The following is a 24,356-nucleotide window of genomic DNA, read 5'->3' on the forward strand; positions in this document are numbered from 1 at the left end:
GCAATAAAACCATGTTGACAATCTGATATGAGATGGTGAGCAGTCAAGTGATCGATAATCCTATCCCTCACAACAGATTCCATTAGCTTACAAACAACACTTGTCAGACTGACAGGGCGATAGTTGCCGGGGCTGCTTTTGTCACCTTTTTTGAACAATGGTGTTACTTGAGCTTCTTTCCAGTTGGACGGCAAAGTTCCTTCGTTCAAGGTTTTTTGAAAGTATACTGTCAATGGGCCGGCCATAACTGTTGCTAATTCTTGGAGCAATCTGGGATGGAAGTCGTCTGGTCCACATGACTTGTTGGGAATTAGAGTTACCAGGCGCTTGAGAACCTCTTCTACGTGTATTTCAAAATATGTTAACTTCGAGCCGACTGGTCGCTCCCCAATATCTGGAATACTGTTCAAGTCTTCATCTGTGAATACACTTCTGAAGAACTGATTAAGAACGTTTGCCTTGCCCTCATCAGAGGAAATCTTTAGTTGGTCTACTTTCAAATCAGATATACCGTCCTTTGACTTACATTTAGAACTAGCGTACAACAAGTAGGATTTCAAATTCTTTTTTGCATTTTTAGCAATATTTTTTTCGAAGTTATTCACTGCAGTGCGACAAACTTTTTAGCTTGATTTCGAGCTCCGGCATACAAGTTATAATCAGACTCGATGCGAGTTCGTAAATAACGCTTGTATGCTTATTTCTTGGTCTTTAGCTGAGTCTTAACTGCACTGTCGCCTTTGAAGTTCAAACGTTCACGCTTCCGAAGCGTTTTTTTAACACGTTTTTCTTAGCTCGCTTTCGTGTCCGTCTGTGATGATCAAATCTTGCAATCGATATTTCACCAACTTTCCCGCTAGCTAGCGCTCTGAAACTTTTAGGGAAGCTCAGCTCCCGATGACAATACAATAGTCAATAATTTGTTGCACGTTTCCAGGCGTATTTATTCAATGAAATGTCGACCGAGAAATTGTGGACGCTGCTACCTGTCTCTTATACACATCTAGATGTGTATAAGAGACAGCTTTTACCTGTCCAATTGATCTGAAATTTTGCACACCTGTGTGAAGTCGGAGGCAATGCATGAATCAATTGACAGAATAAATAATTTTGAAAAAAGTTATATATTAAAAAAAACATTGAAAAATTAATTTTTTGAATATTCGAAAATAAAATTAGAAATTCATTGTACATCTGTAACATTGGAAACACTGGATTCTTTACAAGTTTTGTCTTTAAAAAGTAATTTTTAAACGTATATTATTTTGTTCAAAACGGAATCCGAGTTCGTGTAAAAACGTTTTAAACCCTTTTGTGCACTTTCACTTTGATGTATGCGGTTACTTCCTACATTATTTACAGGCCTTGATCTACGGACATCATTCCTACTAATTACTTGTCCTCCATCTCCTCTGACTGTTCGTGAGCAGCCGGTGTTGTCTTGACAGCTTGGAAGTGATTGACCAGATTTTCCGTGCCTTTCCGCCTGATTCTCTCCCGCCACTTCTTGCGAAAAACGGCCCTCTCTAAAGGGGTGGAATCTTTCTTTACAAAAACTGACTTGTAATCAGGGGATTCTGCAAGCTTTCTCGCTGTTTTCAGTACGCTCCAGACCTGAGCAGAATCCTTTACAGTCACCAGCAGAGGTCTGCAGGTGTTGGCAGCCATGGTTGAACTTGGCAGCATCCTTCGAGCATCCTTACAGCACACTCGAGCCAAGAAGCCACAGAAACGAACCGGCTAATCACGTGATAACTGATTTTTCTCTTATCTTGCAACTTTCCTGAAGCAAGATAACCTATCTCATTTACATGGAATAACGTATGAGGTGGTTGTGAAATCTTTATGAAAAATATATAAATATGTAAGAATAGGAAGTCCACACAATTATGCTTTGTAAATCAATCAATCTAAAGCCCACTGAATGATTGAGTATTCAATTGCATCAAATGAAGCAACCCATTAAATCTTTATATGAAATAGAAGCAGTCACATTTGAATCAGAAATATCGTAATTGGACAGAAATAACCCTGATATCGGCTTTTATATACGAGTCAGAAACATATTTTAAATCCAATAATATTTAAGTCTATTTTGAAAAACACATCAAGCGTCTTCGATATATCTTGAGTTTATTAATGTATATGTTCAAAATATGACATTCAGATTGTCTCTCAGATCACAGTCAAAATCATATAATATACCACTACGATAAATTTTTGTAATAATATTTTAGACTATATCCAAATTGCCTGTGTGTGCATATCCAAGTCGTGTTTTAATAAATTGCGACACTATATTAGAATATATGACACATAACTACTGTCAAAATATTGGGGTAAAATAGTTAAGCATAAAATTTCTGTGAAATCCACCAGTTTTATAGCAGTGTTCAGTTTTCTTGCATGAGTTGCGTTCACGTTAGTTTTCTTAAGTTATTCTTCTTATTGTAGTATATTGTAGTATTTTGACAGCCTGAATCGTCACTGTGTAGAGGAGCTGAGAAACTGATCCATCTTTCCACTATGCGGTGAGAATACGATCGTTGCTAGATGTTCAGCCTGTGCACGCAGGAGAGTATCAGTAAATATAAAGATACAACAGTAAAATTTGTATCATATTTACATATATTATGTACTCATTTCAATTTGGAGTCTGATTACCTCTAAAATGGGTTGGCTTTGCGATGTGCTGGTATAAAAATGAGTCTCTCACAGACTCCATGAACAAGGATGAAGGGTGATTCTCATCCCTTGGAGAGGATTCATGTGCCCAGTCTATTTCTGGATGGTTAAAATCACCAACGATTAACGTATGCGACCTGCTAAAAGTCATGCTTGGTAGAAGACTGTTCAGTACTTGATCGTTATCAGAGGAACTGTTGGGTGATCTATACAGGACACCTATAAGGAGGCTATCCCTGCTTTTTAAAGAAAGCTCACACCACACTGATTCTCTAGCTGATTGGTGCTCTGCTGATAACTTAACTTGTTGGGCCCCATAAAAGGTTCTAACCCACAAACCTACCCCTCTACTACACTGCTCTTCGTTTAAATTATGAAAGCAATCAAAACCTGGCAACTGAAATTCAACTGGTAAAATTTTCCCCCCATGATTTTTGGGGAGTGTCTCTGTAATACAAATAATGTCTATACACTCGTTTTCGATCACAGTTAACAGTTCATTTCTTTTGTTCAAAACGGAATCAGAGTTCGTGTAGAAACATTTCAAAACTTTTTGTGCACTTCCATCTTGATGTATGAATAAACTTTTTACCTTATTTACAGAACTGGATTCATATACATGATTTCCACTATTTAATTGCCTTCCATCTCCCGTGACTGTCGGCGAGCGGTCGGAGTCCTCGTGAGATCTTGAATGGTGTTGACATGATTTTCCGTGTTTCTGCGTCTGTTTCGCTCCTGCCATTTCTTGCGGAACTCCGCCCTCTCTAAAGGGGTGGAATCCTTTAGAGCGGATTCGCTCCCGCCATTTCTTGCGGAACTCCGCCCTCTCTAAAGGGGTGGAATCCTTTTTCACAAAAACAGACTTGAATTCAACAGTTTCTCCTAATTTTTTCGCTGCTCCAATTTTTTCGCTTCAGCACGCTCCAAACCTGGGCCGGATCCTTCACAGTCACCAATAGAGGTCTGCATGCGTTAGTAGCAGCATTCTTGGAGCGCAGCCCTTGCACGATGCAATATCAACCGGCGTGCTTAGTGCTTTACCACAACAGTCTGCCACATACTTATTGTCGGCCATCACACGTTCGTTCGTCTCAGATGCGGTGCTTTCGGGAATGCCGAACCAAACAAGGTTGCACTTCCTTCGTTCTCTGTCTAGTAATTCGCGTCCACGTTGTGATTCTTCAGTTCCATCTTTTCCAAGTTTTCTATATTTTTCCGTTGAGCTCTCTCTTCGATCAGCTCTTTGCGCAACGAGCTCAGTTCATTACTCAAAGAGCCAACTAAATTACTCAACGTGTTCATCTCTTTCCGATAATAGTTTTCCATTTCAGCTCGAAATGCTGCGAACAGAGCGAACCAATTCTCTTCCATCTGCTTCTCGCTTTTCCTGGCACGGAGAGTCGGTTTCTCGCAGTCGCTACAGAACCAGTGAAACGACTCTGTTTTCTGTAGGAAAGAGTATTCTTCACAGCTCAGCTTCGCGCAACTGATGCAAATGAAATCCTCGCAGTGTTCACAGATGACCAACTGATCATCTTCTCTCAACGAGGTCTCTTTGCAAAACTTGCATGCATCTTCAACTACGCACTTCGATCTCCTGTTCGATTTTTTCGGTGCATCTTGTTTCGAAGAACCGCATTCCTTCTTAACAATCTTGTTTACTTTCTTCCCAGCCATCGAAATGTCTTCTTTCTTAATTGTTTGATGATTTCCGGGTTCCTTCACTGAAATTTAGCTAGGGTTTCTAACAGCAATAAATCACCGGAAACAAGCCTGATGAACACAACCGCCCTACGGTAGTAAAGTTCCGGAAGTACAGCACAGCCGCTCGACGGTAATAAAGTTCCGGAAGTACAGCACAACCGCCCGACGGTACCGGAAGTACAGCACAATCGCCCGACGGTAATAAAGTTCCGGAAGTCCAGCACAACCGCACGACGGTAATAAAGTTCCGGAAGTATAGCACAGCCGCCCGACGGTAATAAAGTTCCGGAAGTCCAGCACAACCGCACGACGGTAATAAAGTTCCGGAAGCAATTCAAGCAGGAAACAAGTCGGTCAGGCTCATGGAGCGACTACACAACACGTATGATCTCCACCGCGTCTCAATCTGAACTGAACTCTGAACTCTGAATAATGACCAGAGAATGCGCCTATTTCTTCAACGCCGACACTTCTATTCTATTATATTCCAATTTGTAAGGAATCAAAACTCTTCAGATGATATTAGCAGATCAAAAAGCAGGTCTCAGCAAGGATTTATAATATATTAATATTTAACTACGTTTCGAATGTATCAACGTTCATTTTCAAGTCAATAGAAGCATTGAATAATAAAATTTTGGTTGACATATGTACATAATACATGTAAATAGGATACAACAAAGTAATTTTGAACGGAAAATGAAAATAACTCCAAATTACATTGGAGTTATTGGACTAACAACCACGAGATTGAGACCGTCTCAGGGAGTCCCTGAGACAAGCTCACAAAACCGTCGCTCACACGGTGCTGGAGGAACCCACCAGCATCGTCATCATGCAGTGCTGGAGGAACCCACCAGCATCGTCATCATGCAGTGCTGGAGGAACCCACCAGCATCGTCATCATGCAGTGCTGGAGGAACCCACCAGCATCATCATGCAGTGCTGGAGGAACCCACCAGCATCAGCATCATGCGGTGCTAATAAGAGGTCTCCAGACTCAATGAATTCTTTGTCTAGACTCTGGATCACTGGACCACACTGCCAGTTTACATTTAGGTAAAGTTTTTGCGACGTTTTAGTATATTAAACAGCAAAAAAATCTAAATAAATATCGTTGCACTCTCTGCCATCCCGTTGTTATCACATGAGCAGGTAGTCGGTCAGTCAAGGTCAGGAGCTAGCAGGATTCCCGGGCAGATTAACTAAGGAGCGTCACTGCAGGTAATCCTCAGTCTTAAGCCATCTACGACTTACCTTAACTTTCTATGTCCTAAAGCAGTTAAAAGGACAGCAGCATAAACTGTGTAAATTTGAACATCTGTGAACGTTAAATTTCGCAAAAGAAATAGATGGAATAAATTCTGCATCGAATCCTGCTGAACTTCTGGCAACCAAGCCTAGCTTTTGTGCAATGATTACCGCATGCTTGTGAGTGACTGCCCGCAGTCCCGCATCTCAGTGTTCTTCGGAACGTGGTAGGAGTAGGTGGTGTGTTCGACGTGCTCTCTGATTTTCTCTAATCTAACGCTCACTGGCCTGGAAAATAGATCAGGTTTAACTGAGAAAGTGGTGTTTTTCTTATTTTAATTTGAAAAGGCACGAATATGATGTTAAAAAACTTACACTGGAAGAACAGACTTTGAAAGTATAACGTTAATAAAGGATTTAGTGGCTTCCTTTGTCAACTGATAAAACTGCCTTCCTGTTTCAAGGGAAACTTGTTTGACACGAGTTATATCCTGTGACATAGAAAATGAATTTAAAACCTGGACAAATGCTGATGTTCAAAATATTTAAAGGCTAGCTAGTGAAAAAATTTATATTTAATTTATTTAATACACGTAAATTTATTCACGAAAATTTCTGACAAAACTAGTAGGAATAAAATGGTGAATAAGAGAAAGTGCCACCGGCAGGGGTAGTGCAGGAGTGACTCGCAACTCTGGTAGGAATAGCATTATGGGTAAGAGAACGCGTGTGCCGGCATGGCAGCAAAGGGTTAACCCACAACTCTGGTAGGAATAGCATTCTGGCAAGTCTTGATAGTAAGGCAAATTTGAGATGGAATGGAAGTTTACTACCTGGTCAGGGTAGCATCGCCTCCAGCAAACTTCGCAAAGCGATGTGCAGAAGATGTTAATTGCCTTGTGAAACTCTTCAGCATTAGCTGCGCGCAAAGCGCAAGCTTCACGACGAGCTGCCAATATTTCAGCACGCTCTTGTGCTGTTTTTTTAGCACTCGCATTAGCATGCCAGATTCGATCACTTTCTCGGCGAGAATTAGCATGATCTACGCTTGTATTCGCACGAGATATGGCATGCTAAAATCGATCAGTTTCTCGGCGAGAATTAGCTTGCTCTTGTCTTGCATTCGCACGAGATTTGGAATGCTGTACTTTATCTTTAACTCGGCGCGTTGAAGGTTTCTCTTCAGATAAATTCGCACGGACATTCTGCTGACTCTGATTATTATTATTATTTTTTTTTTGCTTGACAGATTTATTGTCATCAGTTGCCAATGACCGCTTCAGAGCGTATTTTCTGCGAGCTGTTGCTAAGCGTCGCTGTTTTTGCAGAGGCGTTAAATTCATATTTTTATTATTCAGTAAATACTTTTTAAAAATTACTCAACAAGAAAATAGCTTTTCACTTCATGTCTCTATCAAATTCAATAGAATCCGCCGTTCAATGATCCGCCAATGATTCATTACGTTAAATGATGCGTTCAATGAATCTGGTAAATCCGCTGTATCTAATGAAAAGCGTTTATCAACAATTCAGTTCCAATGAGCGCTCCAGAGCGCATTTTACCACCTTTCTAAATCATTTTACGCTTCTAAACCATTTTCCAAGGTAGACAATTCTGTATGCTCGACAAAAATAATCGATTTCCAGACGTGAATTTTTAGTTTTTTATTTATTATTTTATTATTATTTTTTTCTAAATTTTTTTTTAATTATTACTTCTGATGATCAAATCTTGAATTGTTAGGCAGCATAAGCATGCATGCCAAATTTCAACTTACTAGAATGTTTAGAAGAGCTCTAAATTAAGGTCTGAATTTTTGATGACAGACAGACAAACAGACAGACACGAAACGAAGCTAAGAAAAACGTGGTAAAAATTTTTCACGAGCTAAACATCACCGTTGAATAGTTAAGAATGTATATTCGAAATCTCGTTCAAATCTGTGTAGTACTTAGGAAGAAATATATTGTTCATTGCGAACTTCTACACGCATCGCCTTGAACCACGAATGAAGGCAAAATAAAAAGAAAATTCCCGAGCTAAACATCACCGTTAGGTCCTAATGAATCCGTGTACCAAGTTTAATCGAGCTACGTTCATTATTTTGGGAGATATTCCTTGTTCGCTGAATTTGGAGATTGGCGGCCGCAATTAAGTCCGGCCGCAAATTTGTCCGAGACGTGTGGCCCAGTGGCTAAAGTAAAGTGGCTCTGCTCCAAGTACCAAAATTGGAGCAGAGAGGTGCCGCTTCGAACCCAGCTCTGTGCGCCAGTTTCTGGTCAGAATCGGCAAGGAGGTCAGGCGGTGGTTAAGCAAAGAAAATTTTGAAGCAGTGAGATGCGAGTTCAAACCCGCAACATGCTGAGGATGTTCTGCAGTGTTATGAATAGGCAGCAGGCCTAATAAGCGCTGAAATCGCTATATTATATATTATTATATAGTGGTACTATTCATGTTTCAATTGAGAGAATCATTAGCGAATTTAATAATCCCGGCTTGATTATTTGAAAGCAGTGTTTATCCACGGATAACAGAAGTGCGGCTGATGAAAAGCGTGGTATTCCCTCTTTTGATAACTGGTGTAACAAACACCTGAAGTCGCTGCAGTTATTGTGAAATAATACAGCTTAACTCAATTCTCACTGAACAAAACCTAGAACTATTCTCAATAAAATTACGAGGTCGAAGGCTTTGCATGTGCATGTCCACCAGTGTCACTGAATATTTATTTTATTTCATATCCAAAAAGGCGGTAGATAATGCAATTTGAAACAAATGTCCTTTTTAATATTCTAAGAAAAATTGCAACAAGATGGTAATTTTTGGGCCGCCTCACTCACGCCTTCGCCAGTCGTCGCCTAGACCTATGCAAACTATTAAGCGATGCGCAGGTTATGAAGCTTCGTCTAATAATTTGTCTCCGCCACTCGTCAGTCATTAATTGTGTATTCGAAAATATATATACTTTGTTTGATTGTTTTTAAAATTATATAGTTATGTGTAGAACAATTACGCCATCGCAGTTAAAATGAGAAACAAATCAGACTTCCTTTCGAATTTAGTTAACAAACCACGTCTAACGTGCTCAGATTTCTTGAGGGTTAATCCCTCGATGATTAGGGTTAAGCACCAAATTTAAAAGGCAACAATGATCATTCAACTTCGCCGTAATAATTTTTTTTCTATAGTAACTGGCTCTAATACTTCTTTGAATACTTTTTTCCATAGTAACTGTCTCTAATACTTTTTTGAATACTCTTTTTCCTTAGTAACTGGCTCTAATAATCAAGGGTGCTGATGACAGATGATATAGAGCAGAGGCAAGAAAGCATGCATTATGTCGGCATTATTACAAACTGAGCACGCGTTGCCAATCAGTAGCTAAAACACAAAATCTAGACGTTTGGAAGGAAGAATTTAAATGTTTTAGCATGACTAAATGAACAACATAATGTCTATGTTGATCGCCGCAACAATATTGAGAAGCATGACAGTTACAAATCTTTTTAGTCGACCTTTGTTTTTACAAAATAGCCTCGGAATCTGACACGTAGCCATGCTCCCCTTTAAAAAAACGGGGCTCGAGCAGCGGTGGGGAGGCGGAGTAGGCGATGAGGTTGCGGTTGGGGAAGAGATGTTTGTACTCAGTCTGCAAGGAGAAAATAGGGCGAGGAAACACTTATCAGCTTGTCTTAATATGATTGCCAGTGGAAAATAAGGCGTGTTCAGAATATATATACATGAAAATATAATTGCATGTAATCGACAGATTCGCGCTCGACAGAATCAAATTCTAGTACGTAGTCAATTGTCAAATCTTCCTGTAAAATGATGAAGAGGTCAGAACTATTTTCCGGTATCATCGCTGGTCTTGGGTGCCGTGAATGCGTGGCTGAGTCTTGCTAGAAGACAAACTATTTGTCAAATAAATACTTTTGAGCAGATTGAAAGTGTATAGCCTATATAGGTGCCGGTATTTACTTGTTCACAGACGGCGTTGAGGTCATAGAAGCGTCGCCCTATGTCAAAATTAGGCATGGGGCCATACGTGCGCTGATTTTCAGGTCATCGTCTTTTGATAGATGCAATCTTCCACTAAACACTCCGACAGTCATTTCTTATAAAAATATATCACATTACTCATAAGAAAATCTCATTATAGGGCAATAGTTTGATGCCAGAGCCTTTAGCCTGCGACTGTTTAATGACCATGTACTGCATCTCACTAGGCGCACTTCACATACCCCTAAAATTCCAACTCTTCTCGCCTAACAAGCGTCGCAGACCGCCAGTCTGGCCCTTTGGGGCTCCGCAGTCTCCGCTTCAAGGGCAAGAAAAAGCCACTGAATAATTTGCTGACTGCTCTCAGAGTATCAAACAACTTGATTTGTTTGATACACTTAATTAATTATTGCAGCCAAATATGGTGAACATCACGATTGTCAACATTTCCTGACTCCACGGAAGTATCTGGATCACCCATTATATTACACATATTATCATGAGAACATCCTATCCGTCTATTTAAAAAATGGCAGCAGCGATCTGTCACAAGTACATGAACTAATTAGTTCAGTATTATGTTCATATGTAACTACATCGCTTCGTATTGGCAATAAACAGCATTACGAATACTCACCAGAGGAGAACGATCGTACATGATCGGTAGAAACTCGTCGCAGGCCAGGATTTTGCTCAAGGGATCAGCGTTAACGAGCTTCAGCGCCCCGGACTGAGAGATGAGGTAACCGACGAGCCAATAGGAATACTTGGAAACTTCCAGCATGGGAGCACCTGGGACCTGTGGCCATAAGCTTGAAAAATTAGTTGTTCCAAAAATACAAATCACTGACTCATAAAAAGTATTTGTTGTACATGGCCTTTATTGATTATTATTCGTTATTATTTGGTGGTTAAGCCATTAAATTAGTGATAAACAAATTGTGGAATCATGCCATTAGTGGTATGCTTGGTCCTCGCGTATTATTTTCGCTAAAATTTTATTCTCTACAAAAGGCATCTCTTCAACCTAACACTAGATAATCTATCAAAGATTTGCAACCGTTGTCATACGTCACCGCCCGGTTCTAGCGGCTTAACATTAAATTAAATCCCTGAACTTACTCAATGTGCTGATTAAAAGCGCATTAAGTTATATATTATACAGGGTGTACCAGAATTAACTGACCCTTTTAATTTGTTAATAAATAAAAAACCAAGAACGTTTTGAAGTTGAAACTTGTTTTATTTAAAAGAAGAACATTTTTATGGTAATATTGAATCCTAATTTTTAAATATAATATATTTTAAATGCCCACCACAATTGTTTTGACAAAATAGGGCTCTTCTCTTCGTTGCTTTCATAACCTTCATTAGTGTTTCTGGCGAGAGTGCAAATTTTTTATATCCGCAAATTTTCGATAAAGAGATTTAATTGTGTTTTTTGAAGGATCCTTGTTTTGAAATGGATCCTGTAATCACGTTGAACTTCTGTTATGGACATCGTTATTGACTGTAGCGATAATTATTGTTCTTTCTTCTTTGCTGTAGCGAATCATGATGAAAATTTAAGGCTTGATAATTAAACACAAATTTAGCAAGCTATACAGGATAATGACGTAACTATGATACAATATTACCATAAAAATGTTCTTCTATTAAATAAAACAAGTTTCAACTTCATAACGTTCTTAGTTTTTTATTTATTAACAAATTAAAAGGGTCAGTTAATTCTGGTACACCCTGTACAACTAATGCTACATATTAGCGCCTAATAACAGATTTAGTGGCACGAAATTTTACGAAAACTAAATGTTGTACGTTTAGAAAAAATATCTTGGAAATCCTGCCTTAGATCGTGCATGTTAAAAGGCTAATATCAACCTACATAACCCACCTCAAGCTTTGGTAACTCTGCCTCGAGGTCTTTGTAGCCCAGGAAAATGAAATCCCATTCAATGCGAGCGTTGGCGAGATGTGCGAGTAAGCTCCTCAAATTTTCTTTGAAATTTGGGAAGAACTGAACGTCGTCTTCAAACACCATGGCCTATTAGTTGATAAGTAGTAAATATAAACTAAATAGCTTGCATGAGGTCATGAGTTTGGTGATGAAATAATAAAAAACAATAATGTGGAGTAAAATTATACAATAAATGCATGTATTTGACTAACTAATTCATCAATGCTTACTATACGTGACGCCATTATCACGTGCAGCCAGTAAATAATTTCAACAAATTCAATTCATTATGATATAAGAGAAAAACGTTCCCATTTCATTATCTACTGTCAATTATCGTTTATTGAACTGAAGTAACGTTACCTTTTCATATTTATTGTCGATAATGTTGTTCCAAATATTGTAATGCGTAATGGTGCCTCCCATTTCCCCCCGAGAAACAGGGCGGTGCAAGTTTGGGTCGAGGAAGCCCTCTATTTCCTTCACCCCTAACTCGTTCTTGACTTCTTCCGTTAGGTCGTTTCCGTCCACAGCCTGAACTCGCTGTGCGGCAATGCCCACGGTGTCCAAGATGTATTCCATCTGTTCCCTCCTATCTTTGCGCTTGTCCAAGTTCAGGTAGTAAACTTGATCAAGTCCCGCCTTGTCTTTGAGTACAGGCGGCGGCAGGTATTTCACAAATTTGGCATTGGCTCCTAGAAGCACACGGCTACGAGCCGAACGGACCTTTAGATCTCGAATTAGTTTTTTATAAATATCTGACGGACCTGCAGGAGCTCTCGGATGTACAACTAAACCGTACTCCTTGTCGTTACAGATGTGAGTTGTAATGCCTGCCAACGCGCTGGACACGGCAAACGTGATGTAATCATCGTAGGGAATTTCCAGTTCAGTGATAGAATTAGCGTCGAATGATATGCGACGAACTGATGGATTATGTAAATCAATTAAAACAAAAGAACGAACAAGAGGAACTGAGAAACATCCCGAGACTTTGCGATCAAATATTGAATAGAAAAGTTCTGATGACTCGTAATAAAACTCCTCTGACATGGCTCCCCAGAAATTGGAATAGTCTCGAGTTGACTGTAACATCGGGGAGACTATTGTGTGATCGAATCCAATAAGGTCGCCGATAACATTCGTGTTTAAAAGAAACACGTCCGTGTCTAGAAATAGGACATAATCAGCGTCACTTTTTTGTGCTGAATAAAAGGCCTCTGTTTTCAACTTAACCAACCGAGAACCATTTTCTTCTATGTTATTAGAGACGTTGCACTTTACTCGAAAACCTTCTCTTGCTTTATTCAAGACAGCATCAACGCGCAGATAGCGATGTCCATTTTGGTCTAGCCACTCATCTAGAATATCAACGGTCCTGTCATCACAGTGATCGGCGCGTATGTGCAGTATCATGCGACTAGTAGGATAGCTCAGCAGCTCGAAATAAGTTAGGAAGTAAGGTAAAGTTAGCTCCTCGTTGCGTGCCGTCAGGACGACGTACACCAAAGGCTGCACTGCGACACCATCTGAGGTACCAATGTTGTTCGTGGACGAGCCGTTTTCATTGACACCCGTCACAGAGTGCACAATAAACGATACAAGTATAAAACAGTGAAACATTATCATGAGTTATTAATCGAATTTTCACTCTAATAACGCGGCATTCAAACGTAGCCAGAGTTATTGATAAGCGGGAATAGTATTTTATTAAGTTTCTTCCCTAAATTGCAGGTAGCAGGCGTATGATTTATAGATGACACTGGTTCTCTGCAAACTGAAATAGAAACTATATCATCGCAAACAAATCGTACTTGATTTCTATAACAATTGCTTTAAAGACAGTTGTTTTCACTTAGTAATTAAATATTAAAGTAATTAAATAAGCTCACTTAAGGAACAATTTACTATGATAAACATTCCCGCTGCAGGTTTCTTAAGTCACATGTTTCTCAACTTGTGCAATTAAATTAATGTGGTTTTATCCCTTGTTAATTCGATATACGAGAAGCCTTCATGCTTATAAATACGCTGCTTCTAAACGTCTAAGGTTCGTCGAAGAGAAAGAACATACACTGAAACACGAGTTTCAAACCTTAATCCAAAACTTTTTTATTCCTGCAGACGAAACACGCCGGCTCGCGAGAGAGGTTTGATTCTCTGCATCGTTTACGGCGTCGGCAGCGCTCAGACTGAGAGCGTTGTACTGAGACCAGCTCAGGTCACAGAACAGGTATATAATGATTGTAACAGGTAAAACCTGTACTGATGACGTTCCGATCAGCGTCTTGCTAGACACGTGGGGCCCTACAGTGCCGCAGACATCTAACTGTTGCTGCGATGTAACGGGCCATCCTCTCGCACGAATGTAAGTGAAGTATTTTATCTTTGTAGGATTCTTTCATTAAGAGTTATTTGAATTGATTGTTATTCATGGTTACCATAATTTCAATCAGGAATGATGACGAAGTTGAGAACCTAATTCAGTCTCAGTATTGCCCTTGTACAATTACTATATGTAACTTTGCATCCCTATAGTAAACAAATGATTACCGACAGATATTGTACAAATACTAGCTAAATAAACTGAAAATTGTTGGATATTCAATTTGTTGTCAATCAGTTGGACAGACGTTATAGTTCCTTTCTAGTTATAATTATTCATAATCATCGATGACGAGTGTTCGCATCGGTGAGCAATGGCCGCTGCATATAACCGCGTCCTGGTGAAAGGTTTTTAATCAGAAAACAAGCGAGGCAATTTTAGAAGATATTGCAGGGAATATCACCAATCACTGACTCCTTGAATAGACCTAATCATTTTTCATTTGACTGCAACAGTTGAGAAAGCCTCTACATTCGATCCATTGATTCTATAGCGTTGAGATAATCTTCAACCTATACTTGCATAATATATTCTATAATACCTATACTGGCAACAAGACTTGTAAGAATTAGTAAAATAGCCAATATATTGAATATCAATGAGGAAAACTATAGCTAGCGAACAATGAAATAATGCCAAATCCAAACAATATTGATGGTTTGGATTCATTTTCAATCGCTGTGTGTGTGCTAACACATATTTACACAAATAAACTTGCAAACAAGGTGACAAAATTGGATGCTTCGCCAAACAGTTTCAAACTTGGGAGCAGTTTTGTTCGTAATGTCGATTACCTTTTCCCTTCTTATACTTGTAAAGATAATTAAATTCTATATCAAAGTAAAAGTGTAAAGCAGGGCTGAAAAAAACACTTGACGTATGCTTTCACGCTTTTGAGATCCTGAAGAAGCATTCTTGATAAAAGCGGCAAATTGAGTGACGAATTTTGGGAGTAACTGTTGTAAATGATAATATAATTATAGAGTTGCATTAGATCACGGCTTAACAATCTAATTACTAGAAAGTCAACTTCTGTTTTTAACAGAAAAGTGAAGGGAGCTAACGAATGTTATATTTTATGATATATATTTAACAGCATGATAAAATTCGTAAAGCGATTTTTTTGTGACGCTTTGAGTAAACACATCAACCGACGACACTAGCAACACTAGCAACTTTAAATAACACATCGCTACGACACTAGCAATACTAGCAACTTTGAATAACACATCGCTACGACACTAGCAACACTAGCAACTTTGAATAACACATCGCTACGACACTAGCAACACTAGCAACTTTGAATAACACATCGCTACGACACTAGCAACACTAGCAACTTTGAATAACACATCGCTACGACACTAGCAACACTAGCAACTTTGAATAACACATCGCTACGACACTAGCAACACTAGCAACTTTGAATAACACATCGCTACGACACTAGCAACACTAGCAACTTTGAATAACACATCGCTACGACACTAGCAACACTAGCAACTTTGAATAACACATCGCTACGACACTAGCAACACTAGCAACTTTGAATAACACATCGCTACGACACTAGCAACTTTGAGTAACACATCGCCACGACAAGGCACACACAATATAATGAGCATGGAATATAATGAGCACAATATACAGAACTTGCTACACAGTAGCTTCCGAGTCCGACACGTAGCCATGCTCCCCTTTAAAAAATCGGGGCTCGAGCAGCGGTGGGGAGGCGGAGTAGGCGATGAGGTTGCGGTTGGGGAAGAGATGTTTGTACTCAGTCTGCGAACACGAAATGCGAATATATAATTTTTTTACTTCTGTTGTTCATTTAGATAAGGTTAACGCTACGGTTGGAGACTTATGTAATTCAATCGTGAATGACTTAAGTTTTAACGCTGGTGAACCGGTCTATTCATTGTCTGAATCAGATTGCTTACTAGCAGGTTAGCCGGCGTTACCGAGATAGATTATTTCAATTCATTATTATTGTTATTTTTAATTTATCATTATTTATATTGATTATTCTTATTATTGATAGATTATTGATATTTCGAACTTATTATTACTGATATTGATTATTATTATTGAAATGAATAAAATTTGCATTACTTCATTATTCTGTATCACGTTATCCTGAACCCATTTAGTGATTTTGAAACTAAATTACGAAAATTAAAAGGAAGCCGGTAGAAATTCACATTCAGCACATATCTCTCATTCAAGCACCATTTTAAAATTTTATTCAAACATGAACTTTTACCTGTATTTATATTATTTTCGCTCACCAAAACACAAATTCGTGAAAGGAATTAAAGTTTCAGTTTCACGTTTCAAGTTCCACAACTCTCCTCCCAATTTTTAATGTCTCATAATTCCAATAATAAAAATAACATTTAGTTATATTTTTCGACCCAACCCGATATGTATTGTGGATACACGTTCTATATCTGCTGCTATACATTTCCAGCGCCAGGCTTCAAACGAATGTCGCAACATCGACAAATATCTAACAAATATTAAACTCTTTTCTTATAATGTCTGTCTCGTTATCGGAATCATTTATCGCAAACCGTTGTGTGCTCTGATTTCAATGAAATGTACGCCTCATCTCAGCATAGGGTGTATATAGGGTGATTTCCAAACTCGGAACTTATGTAGATATTTGTGATAAAGCATGGTAATGTAACGGTAAGTCAACAAAATACCCAACTCGATAAATTATTCCCATCCAATAAACAGAGAAGTCATCTTGAATCAGGAATGAAAACTCACCAAATTGGAGCGATCGTACATGATGGGTAGAAACTCGTCGCAGACCAGAATTTTACTCAAAGGCTCTGCGTCGACGAGCTTCTTGGCTCCAGACAGCGAGATGAGGTACCCCACGAGCCAGTGAGAGTACTTCGCTTCTACTAACCTCGGGACACCCGGCACCTGAGTGTGATTTGCATGTATTCGAAAAGGTGACTAACTGTGGGACTTAAAGTATTACGTACACGTATACAATATACAGGCAACCCTCAGATGTTTTACTGCATGTGGGAACAGTTATAATAAGATAATCTGAAACAAAACTTCATGCAAAAAATTTTAGATAATTATACTCTTCAGGTTCTCGCATCTAAAGAGGTTAACTACAAGCATTAAGCAAATTTTGACCAAATTATACATATTTATCAAATTATCCAAATAATTTCTATAATAAAATGCCAATATGGAAGAAAGAAATTAGAGCATTTGTATTTTATTGTAACAGTTTCATACTGCATTCTGTAAAGCAGTAACGTTCAGATGATAGAACTCACTGCAAGCGTTGGTGCAAAAGGCTCTAGGTCTTCGTAGCCTAGATAAATGAAGTCCCACTGAAGGCGTGCGTCGGCGAGGTGAGCGAGCAAGCTCCGTAGATTTTCTTTGAAATTTGGAAAGAATTGAGCATCGTCTTCCAGAACCATAACCTGAAAATTTAAATTACTGTATAAGCCACCATTTTCTACTGAAAATGCCCCTCTAATTCAATGGATTCAAATATTAAATCAATTGTTTGCTTAAATTACAAATTTATGATTAATTTATAAGCAAAAAATAAAATAACCAAAAAGTTCACCATTTCTTATAAGAGAAAACGTTTCGAAGTCCAGCTCCATCGTCAGTTCAAAACCTAGAACACAGGTATAAACAATTCGTAGCCAGACGGATTAGGGACATTAAGACTGGTCAGTGGATTCAATCGTCAGAAATATAATCGTAATTTCCGGGATAGTAAAATTTATCAGAATCTTAGTTATATTTAGCGAAATGATATAGTTATGACCCCTGATGACCTACCTGTTCAGTTTGCTGTTTATCATCACCCAAAGCATGTATGGAATCAAAGTCAAGCTAATTTCATCGAAAGTATAGAATGAGATCCTTTGAAGATTAGCTCTAACAGGTACAACATAACCTTCGTGTGAATCCTAATCATACCCCCAAAACTATTCTTAATTAATGTTAATCCTTTGAAATATCGACTTTCAATTTTACTATGATTCATGCGTTCGTAAGTTACTATAAGTCATGCATTCGTAATCACCTTTTCGAACTTATTCTGGATGATGTTTGTCCAAATATTATGATGGGTTATGGTGCCTCCCATTTCTCCACGAGTAATGGGACGGTTCAGGACCCGATCTCGGTATCCTTTTATTACTTTCACTCCGAGATCTTTCTTGACTTCCTCCGTGAGGTCGTTGCCATCAAAGGCTTGGAAGCGTTCCGCGTCGATGCCAACAGTCTTCAAGATGTATTCCATCTGCTGCCGGCGTTCCAAGCGCTTATCTAAGTTGAGGTAGTAAATCTTATCTAGTCCTGCTTGATCTGTTGGTGCGAGAGGAGGCATGTATTTTTAAAATTTTTGGGCAGGGAATAATAGTTGCCGACTTCGTGCAGAACTGACTTCCTCCGTGAGGTCGTTGCCATCAAAGGCTTGGAAGCGTTCCGCGTCGATGCCAACAGTCTTCAAGATGTATTCCATCTGCTGCCGGCGTATAGAATATCAACGGTCCTGTCATCACAGTGATCGGCGCGTATGTGCAGTATCATGCGACTAGTAGGATAGCTCAGCAGCTCGAAATAAGTTAGGAAGTAAGGTAAAGTTAGCTCCTCGTTGCGTGCCGTCAGGACGACGTACACCAAAGGCTGCACTGCGACACCATCTGAGGTACCAATATTGTTCACATCTGGGATGTCACTCTTATCCGCTTGCGAGATTTTCTTGTCCTCATTCATACACATAGCTAGGAGCATCATTTTGGATAGAATGAGGAATTTTTTTAACATGATTGCGGTTATAAAATGAAATGTTAAGATGTAACACCTCGTTCAAAAAAAATTTTCTGATTCGCCCAAATGTAGATACACCCTTAATCATATTTTATTTCCGTTATTCCTGACAGTAAGATTGATATAAAGTTTCGTTCATTACCAGATTGTTCTTTAATATAGTAAAAATTTGTTCTACCAAAACGATTGTTTCTTTTTCTTTTAACAACAGATTTCATGTCGTTTCTGTTAATCTATGAATCAAATAGAAAACAAATTTCCTCTTCAAAATTTACAGGAGTAATGTTTATACAGTTTCTACCCGCAAAGGCATCTCACAGAGTTACTCTCTGACTGGCATTAATTTATTGTACGGTACGCGGGGGACTATCACGACAGTTATTTGACGCCGTCTCGACGAGGGTGGCGTTTGCCTCGGTGTGATCTTAATATATAGAGTCAAGGTATTTCCCGTTATTGTTTCATACTTGCAGACGCACAAGTATTAAACGGGAGAAGGGCTTCAATTGGTTTCGTTTCACTCGAACACCGCACTCAGACTGAGCTGAACTGAGAACCTGATGCCTCCTACAGGTCACATAACCGCAAGCTTGCAGGAAAAACCTGTCTGGTGGGCAAATCGATGTGTGAGTCAGGCAATTCCTTTATTCAACCTGTATGAAGTCGGTTTTGTCTTATGTTGATTATATCATACTTATTGTATTTGAGAATTCATTCTCTCTTCTAATTCTTTCTTTCGTATATATAGTTACATATATCCGGCCGGCGACGGTCAATAAAGCGCGTTTGTGTTAAAGGCTCTCCATAGGAATTTAGGAATTGTAGAACATGAAGGTCAAAAATGAAACACTTAAACATCTGCATTCAAGTTGGCTAAAATCAAGGCGCATCCTAAGTGAACAAAATCACTGGTACAGAAATGAGGAATGCAAATAAATTCAGAACTCGATAATTATACAGCCCATCTCAAGTATCACTCCTAATTCCTAATAATAGAATTTTCCAGCAGGTCCTAAATTACAAATCTATAATCGCTGTTCGTAATTTCCTTCTTTCTGGGGAACATTGATCCGTTGTGCTATCCTGTACGGTTGCAATGCCGTGACCGTATCGATCACGAAGGTCTTCAGCCTTAATTAATGATGTTTAAAGTAGTCGGGCTGCTGTTTTAATTCTGTAGCCGTATAGTCTCGGAAATATCTCACGTTCTGCATGGCCGTACTTCGAAATGTTTGTGATGGTTTCCCCGTTACGACGTTGCTGCCAGCTCATGACCGTTCTGTAGCTGCTGAGTCCGACCGTCCTTCTGACGTTGCTTGAATGGGTTGCCGGCTTTTTAACAGCTACTCTCCTGGTTGCTTCTCGAGTTGTGTCCCTATTGTACAACGTACAATACAACAACGTGTACAATAAAACGTGTATTGTATTGTACAACGGCTAGCGCGGCTGATTTTGGCCTTACAGGAATTTAGCGAAGTTGTTTTCATCACTTGTAGAAAGTAGATGCCTTTACAGGAATCGTAGCTGTACAGCATATACTGTATATCGATAAGTAGCAGCTTCTCGCAACCGTTAATGTTCGAATACTAGCCGTCACAACGTCTGCAGACTGCAGACCGTGCTCCGTGATCGCACTTCTTATTGCTCGATGTGACGCCAAATTAATCGACTGATGGAACTTCTCTCGCACCAAGCTCGCCAGAATGCGTAGCAGTGCGGGCGTGAGGAGAATGATGAGACCTGGGCGTGCATGAGGAGAATGAAAAGAACGAAGAAAAATATCTACATATCCCAACAGTGGAGGAACAAGTCACGCAGTCATAACAAGTCATATGAGTCATAAAGTTCAACCGCTAGTGAAAAAAAAGAAGGAAAAACAGCAAAGTGAACAATATAGTGCAATACTGACGGAGTGTAAGCCAAGAATAAATACCTCGTGTGAATATTGAAGGTGATATAACTGTTTTAATTTAAAAAATCAGGAAAAGTATGCAGTGTTAGAGTAAAATGAGTCATAAATATATCAACTGGGACTTAGGTTGCTGAAGTAGGAGTTGCCGAAAAAGGTGATAGTGAGATAATACCAGTGATAACGCCAAAAATTGGATGGTAACTCCCGTGGTCGGGGATGGTTCCTGCATGAGGAGTGAGCTTGGAGGCGGTTTGTGAGGTTGCTGTTGTCAGTGGATTAGAGGGACTTGAACGATAGGGAAGCGAGGACTTGCTGGCCTCAAACATATTATAAAAAACTATAATATTCTCAATGTCGAAAAATAAAATCGTCTGGCAGTTGCTCTTCACTGTAATTTAGCTTCTAATTAAGTTTCCAACTCGCAGTGTCAGCGACGCCGTCCAAACCACGTCCACTTGCACTCCACCATGCACAGTTATCGTTTTACAATTAATTGCAAAGAACAATCGTTGTATTCTATGCCTTTAAAATTCCCAGTAATCATGCGAATACCAGGAAACTTCCTGTAAAGAAATGCTAGTGATAGCAAACTTTCGATTTTTATATCCACCCGCAACAACAATTAAGACAATATACGCGTATATGAAGTGGTAATAAACAACATTTTAAAATTATTTTGTATTCACGCTCTAATGAGTAAAGAAAAAGCGGTTTTTTAGGAGTCACATGTACAAAAAATAAATGAACAGTCAATTGAAATAACATAATTATTTGAGAGTGAATTACTATGTATAGTTGAAATTCAAATCAATGCGACGCAATTGCTCAGTGATCGGTGTTCCTATGCTGTTTAAATAATAAAAATCATTGTTCTCTTTGCCTAGAGTCCTTATGGTTTAACAAGGAAAAATACCCACACCAATAACTTTTTTTTTATTTCAATGCACTATCTGTACTTGTTTATATACTTACTTATTATGCTCCCCGGAATTACTCCCGTACGACAATCATTAAGGCTTTACTCCCCTGATATAATAAACAGAAATAAACTGGGTAACCTCGAATAACAAACGGTTTAAGTAATGACAAACAAAAAGCCATGCACCTCGTCACACGAATAACAAAAGTACAGCAACTATCAACTACAGCAAATATTTAGCAAACAGCGTTTCCTTTGAAATTTCTGATAAATAAAATGACAGAGATATGCATTCCACGGCATCTTTGCAGCAATGAGCGTTTTTTTTTTTTTTGCTATACAAAACTTCCTTACTGTCATGAAACTGCCACGCTCAGATCAAAATGTCGACCTAAAACCTCAATTTTGGTCTTAGATGCCACGCAGCTGAGATGCCCAACCCGCTGAGAAACGAGTTGGCGATGGAGAGCAGTACAGACAGATCTCTCTGCCCATGCGTGACTGAATATACCCAGTACACTTGAGTTATGAATACACTCACCGAATTAGAAGTAAACCTTAGGATTATCGTTGAGCCAGGTGTCACTTCTACTCTTCAGTATTACGAAAATCAGTGGTACTGAGGATGGATTAAAAACGGCTATTTTACCTTCCAAGCCATCATGCACTAAGTAAACACATCATCCCGTACTTATCATTGCCCACCTTCAATCCAAATATTGCTTTCTCGCTAGAGAAAGCAAAATACACGAGCATATATCGCCTAGATTATAAAATCTGTTCAAATTTTAGAATGCAGTACATAACTACGAACAGAAACATAGCCCTCCTAACTCCCTGAATGCAGCCGCCCGAGCCCTCCGCTCCTACCACAGCTGTGGTCCGCAGTGTGTCTGGCCACTCGTTGGAGTCGTCTCCATGTAGCCGCAATAAGCTCTATCGTAAATGAAGAAATTCTTCCAAGATGGATATGTAATTGAAAAATTCTTACCCGGTGTCATCTCGTCTTGGCGCCTTGCTAGTGAGGCGTTCCCATATTTCGGGAACCACTCACTAGTGGATGAACAAACATTGATCATTATTTGTATTGAACAATATCAGTAAGCATTGAACAATAATTTCAGCATCAACGAGATACTAGCAAATACCAGCCGTAACTTAATAAGGGCTCTGTGAAGAGATGGAATACAATGACAATAAGAGCAAGTCATTCGTATTATGTAGAGTCATTCGAGTGTGTTTGTATCGGAACAGAACAACCAAATGCCCACGTGAACAATTTCTCATGTCGAACAATTGATTTCGCAAGGCAATTCAGGTTACCGCCCCCCAGTCCAAGACCAATCAGTAAATAGATTATGGTCATGGGGAAACATGCAGCCTCATGCCCATATGCAGGCGCTAGGTATTACCAGCAGCCGGGCACTCCAACAATCATCTTGTGTAACTTTTAATTCTTTTCGTCTCATTCTCTGGACAGCCGACATTGGGAAGGTCACAGCACAAGCCCTGTTTTATTTACTATATTTTCTTAATAATTCTTAGTTATCGCGTACCGCTTACGTTTCCGTTGCGATGCATTCACATATTATCATGGTCGCATATTATCATGGTACCTAAAGAGTCGGAGAGGCAGTGAAGAGGAGAAGGGCTAATCGGTGAGGTCTTGAGCGTCGAATGCACTAAGTCAACCTGGTACAGTGGTACTAAACCTGAACCGTCGTAGCCCTAAGAAACTTAGCTGCGCCTGTCAGCTTCTAATTCACAACTCTGGCGAAGCTTTTGAATATCACTTCACATATGATAACGAAAAATGAATCATTTATAATTCAACAGCCACTATGATTTCATACGAAGATAACGTCGAGTATTTTCAATAGGCGATTAATATTATCATACATTATATATCCATCATAAAACCAATCATCTGTGGGGGTTATCTAAAGGTGGTGTAATATATTGGAATTTCAATACGTTCAAGGCATCGCGCGAACGGAATAAGCAATAGTCGTGCAGATAACTGCACCAGCATCTGTTTCTAAGTCTCCAGCTGTCTCTTGAACCATTAATCTCAAATATAAGTAATTATCATGAATGACGCGGATTAAAATGAAATTTTGTTGAATTTGTTGACATTTTAAGGGAGCAGACATCACAGAACAGGCATCACATCATATGCTCCGTGATGTGACCTGCATCACGTAGCATGTCTCACGAAGCAGGCATCACGGAGCAGGCGTCATGAAGCTGACATCACGGAGCAGGCGTCAGGAAACAGGCGTCAGGAAGCAAGCTTCACGGAGCAGGCGTCATGAAGCAATTATCACGGAGCAGGCGTCAGGAAACAGGCGTCAGGAAGCAGGCTTCACGGAGCAGGCGTCAGGAATCAGGCGTCATGAAGCAGGCATCACGAAGCAGGCGTCATGAAGCAGGCATCACGGAGCAGGCGTCATGAAGCAGGCATCACGGAGCAGGCGTCAGGAATCAGGCGTCATGAAGCAGACATCACGAAGCAGGCGTCATGAAGCAGACATCACGGAGCAGGCGTCAGGAATCAGGCGTCATGAAGCAGGCATCACGGAGCAGGCGTCATGAAGCAGACATCACGGAGCAGGCGTCAGGAATCAGGCGTCATGAAGCAGGCATCACGGAGCAGGCGTCAGGAATCAGGCGTCATGAAGCAGGCATCACGGAGCAGGCGTCATGAAGCAG

General features: G+C 39.6%; 2 protein-coding genes across 4 annotated transcripts; both read right to left on the minus strand.

Moving 5' to 3' along the window:
• Positions 1–2,109: 2,109 nt before the first annotated feature.
• LOC108683353 (glycosyltransferase 25 family member) lies at positions 2,110–13,813 on the minus strand. 3 transcript variants are annotated; one of them, XM_047879491.1, is made up of 5 exons: positions 13,699–13,813; positions 11,967–13,380; positions 11,541–11,690; positions 10,284–10,445; positions 8,047–9,293 (listed from the first exon to the last, which is right to left on the minus strand). In XM_047879491.1, the coding sequence occupies exons 2-5, from the start codon at positions 13,230–13,232 to the stop codon at positions 9,168–9,170; spliced, it is 1,704 nt and encodes a 567-aa protein (XP_047735447.1). In that variant the 5' UTR covers positions 13,233–13,380; positions 13,699–13,813; the 3' UTR covers positions 8,047–9,167. The 3 variants fall into 3 exon arrangements, with proteins under 3 accessions (XP_018028155.1, XP_047735447.1, XP_018028154.1); XM_018172666.2 differs by lacking the exon at positions 8,047–9,293 and adding an exon at positions 2,110–2,562 and having other exon boundaries at positions 11,967–13,813; XM_018172665.2 differs by having other exon boundaries at positions 11,967–13,813.
• A 47-nt stretch (positions 13,814–13,860) lies between these two features.
• On the minus strand, positions 13,861–18,429 carry LOC108683354 (procollagen galactosyltransferase 2; the record flags this gene model as incomplete). The annotated part of the gene is given in 4 exon segments (XM_018172667.2): positions 13,861–15,771; positions 16,765–16,926; positions 17,298–17,447; positions 18,065–18,429. Coding segments are annotated over 4 exon segments (744 nt in total). The 3' UTR covers positions 13,861–15,645.
• Between the last annotated feature and the right edge of the window lie 5,927 nt (positions 18,430–24,356).

The sequence above is a fragment of the Hyalella azteca genome, unplaced genomic scaffold (genome assembly GCF_000764305.2).
Source record: "Hyalella azteca isolate HAZT.00-mixed unplaced genomic scaffold, Hazt_2.0.2 contig3170, whole genome shotgun sequence".
Lineage (NCBI taxonomy): Eukaryota > Metazoa > Arthropoda > Malacostraca > Amphipoda > Hyalellidae > Hyalella > Hyalella azteca.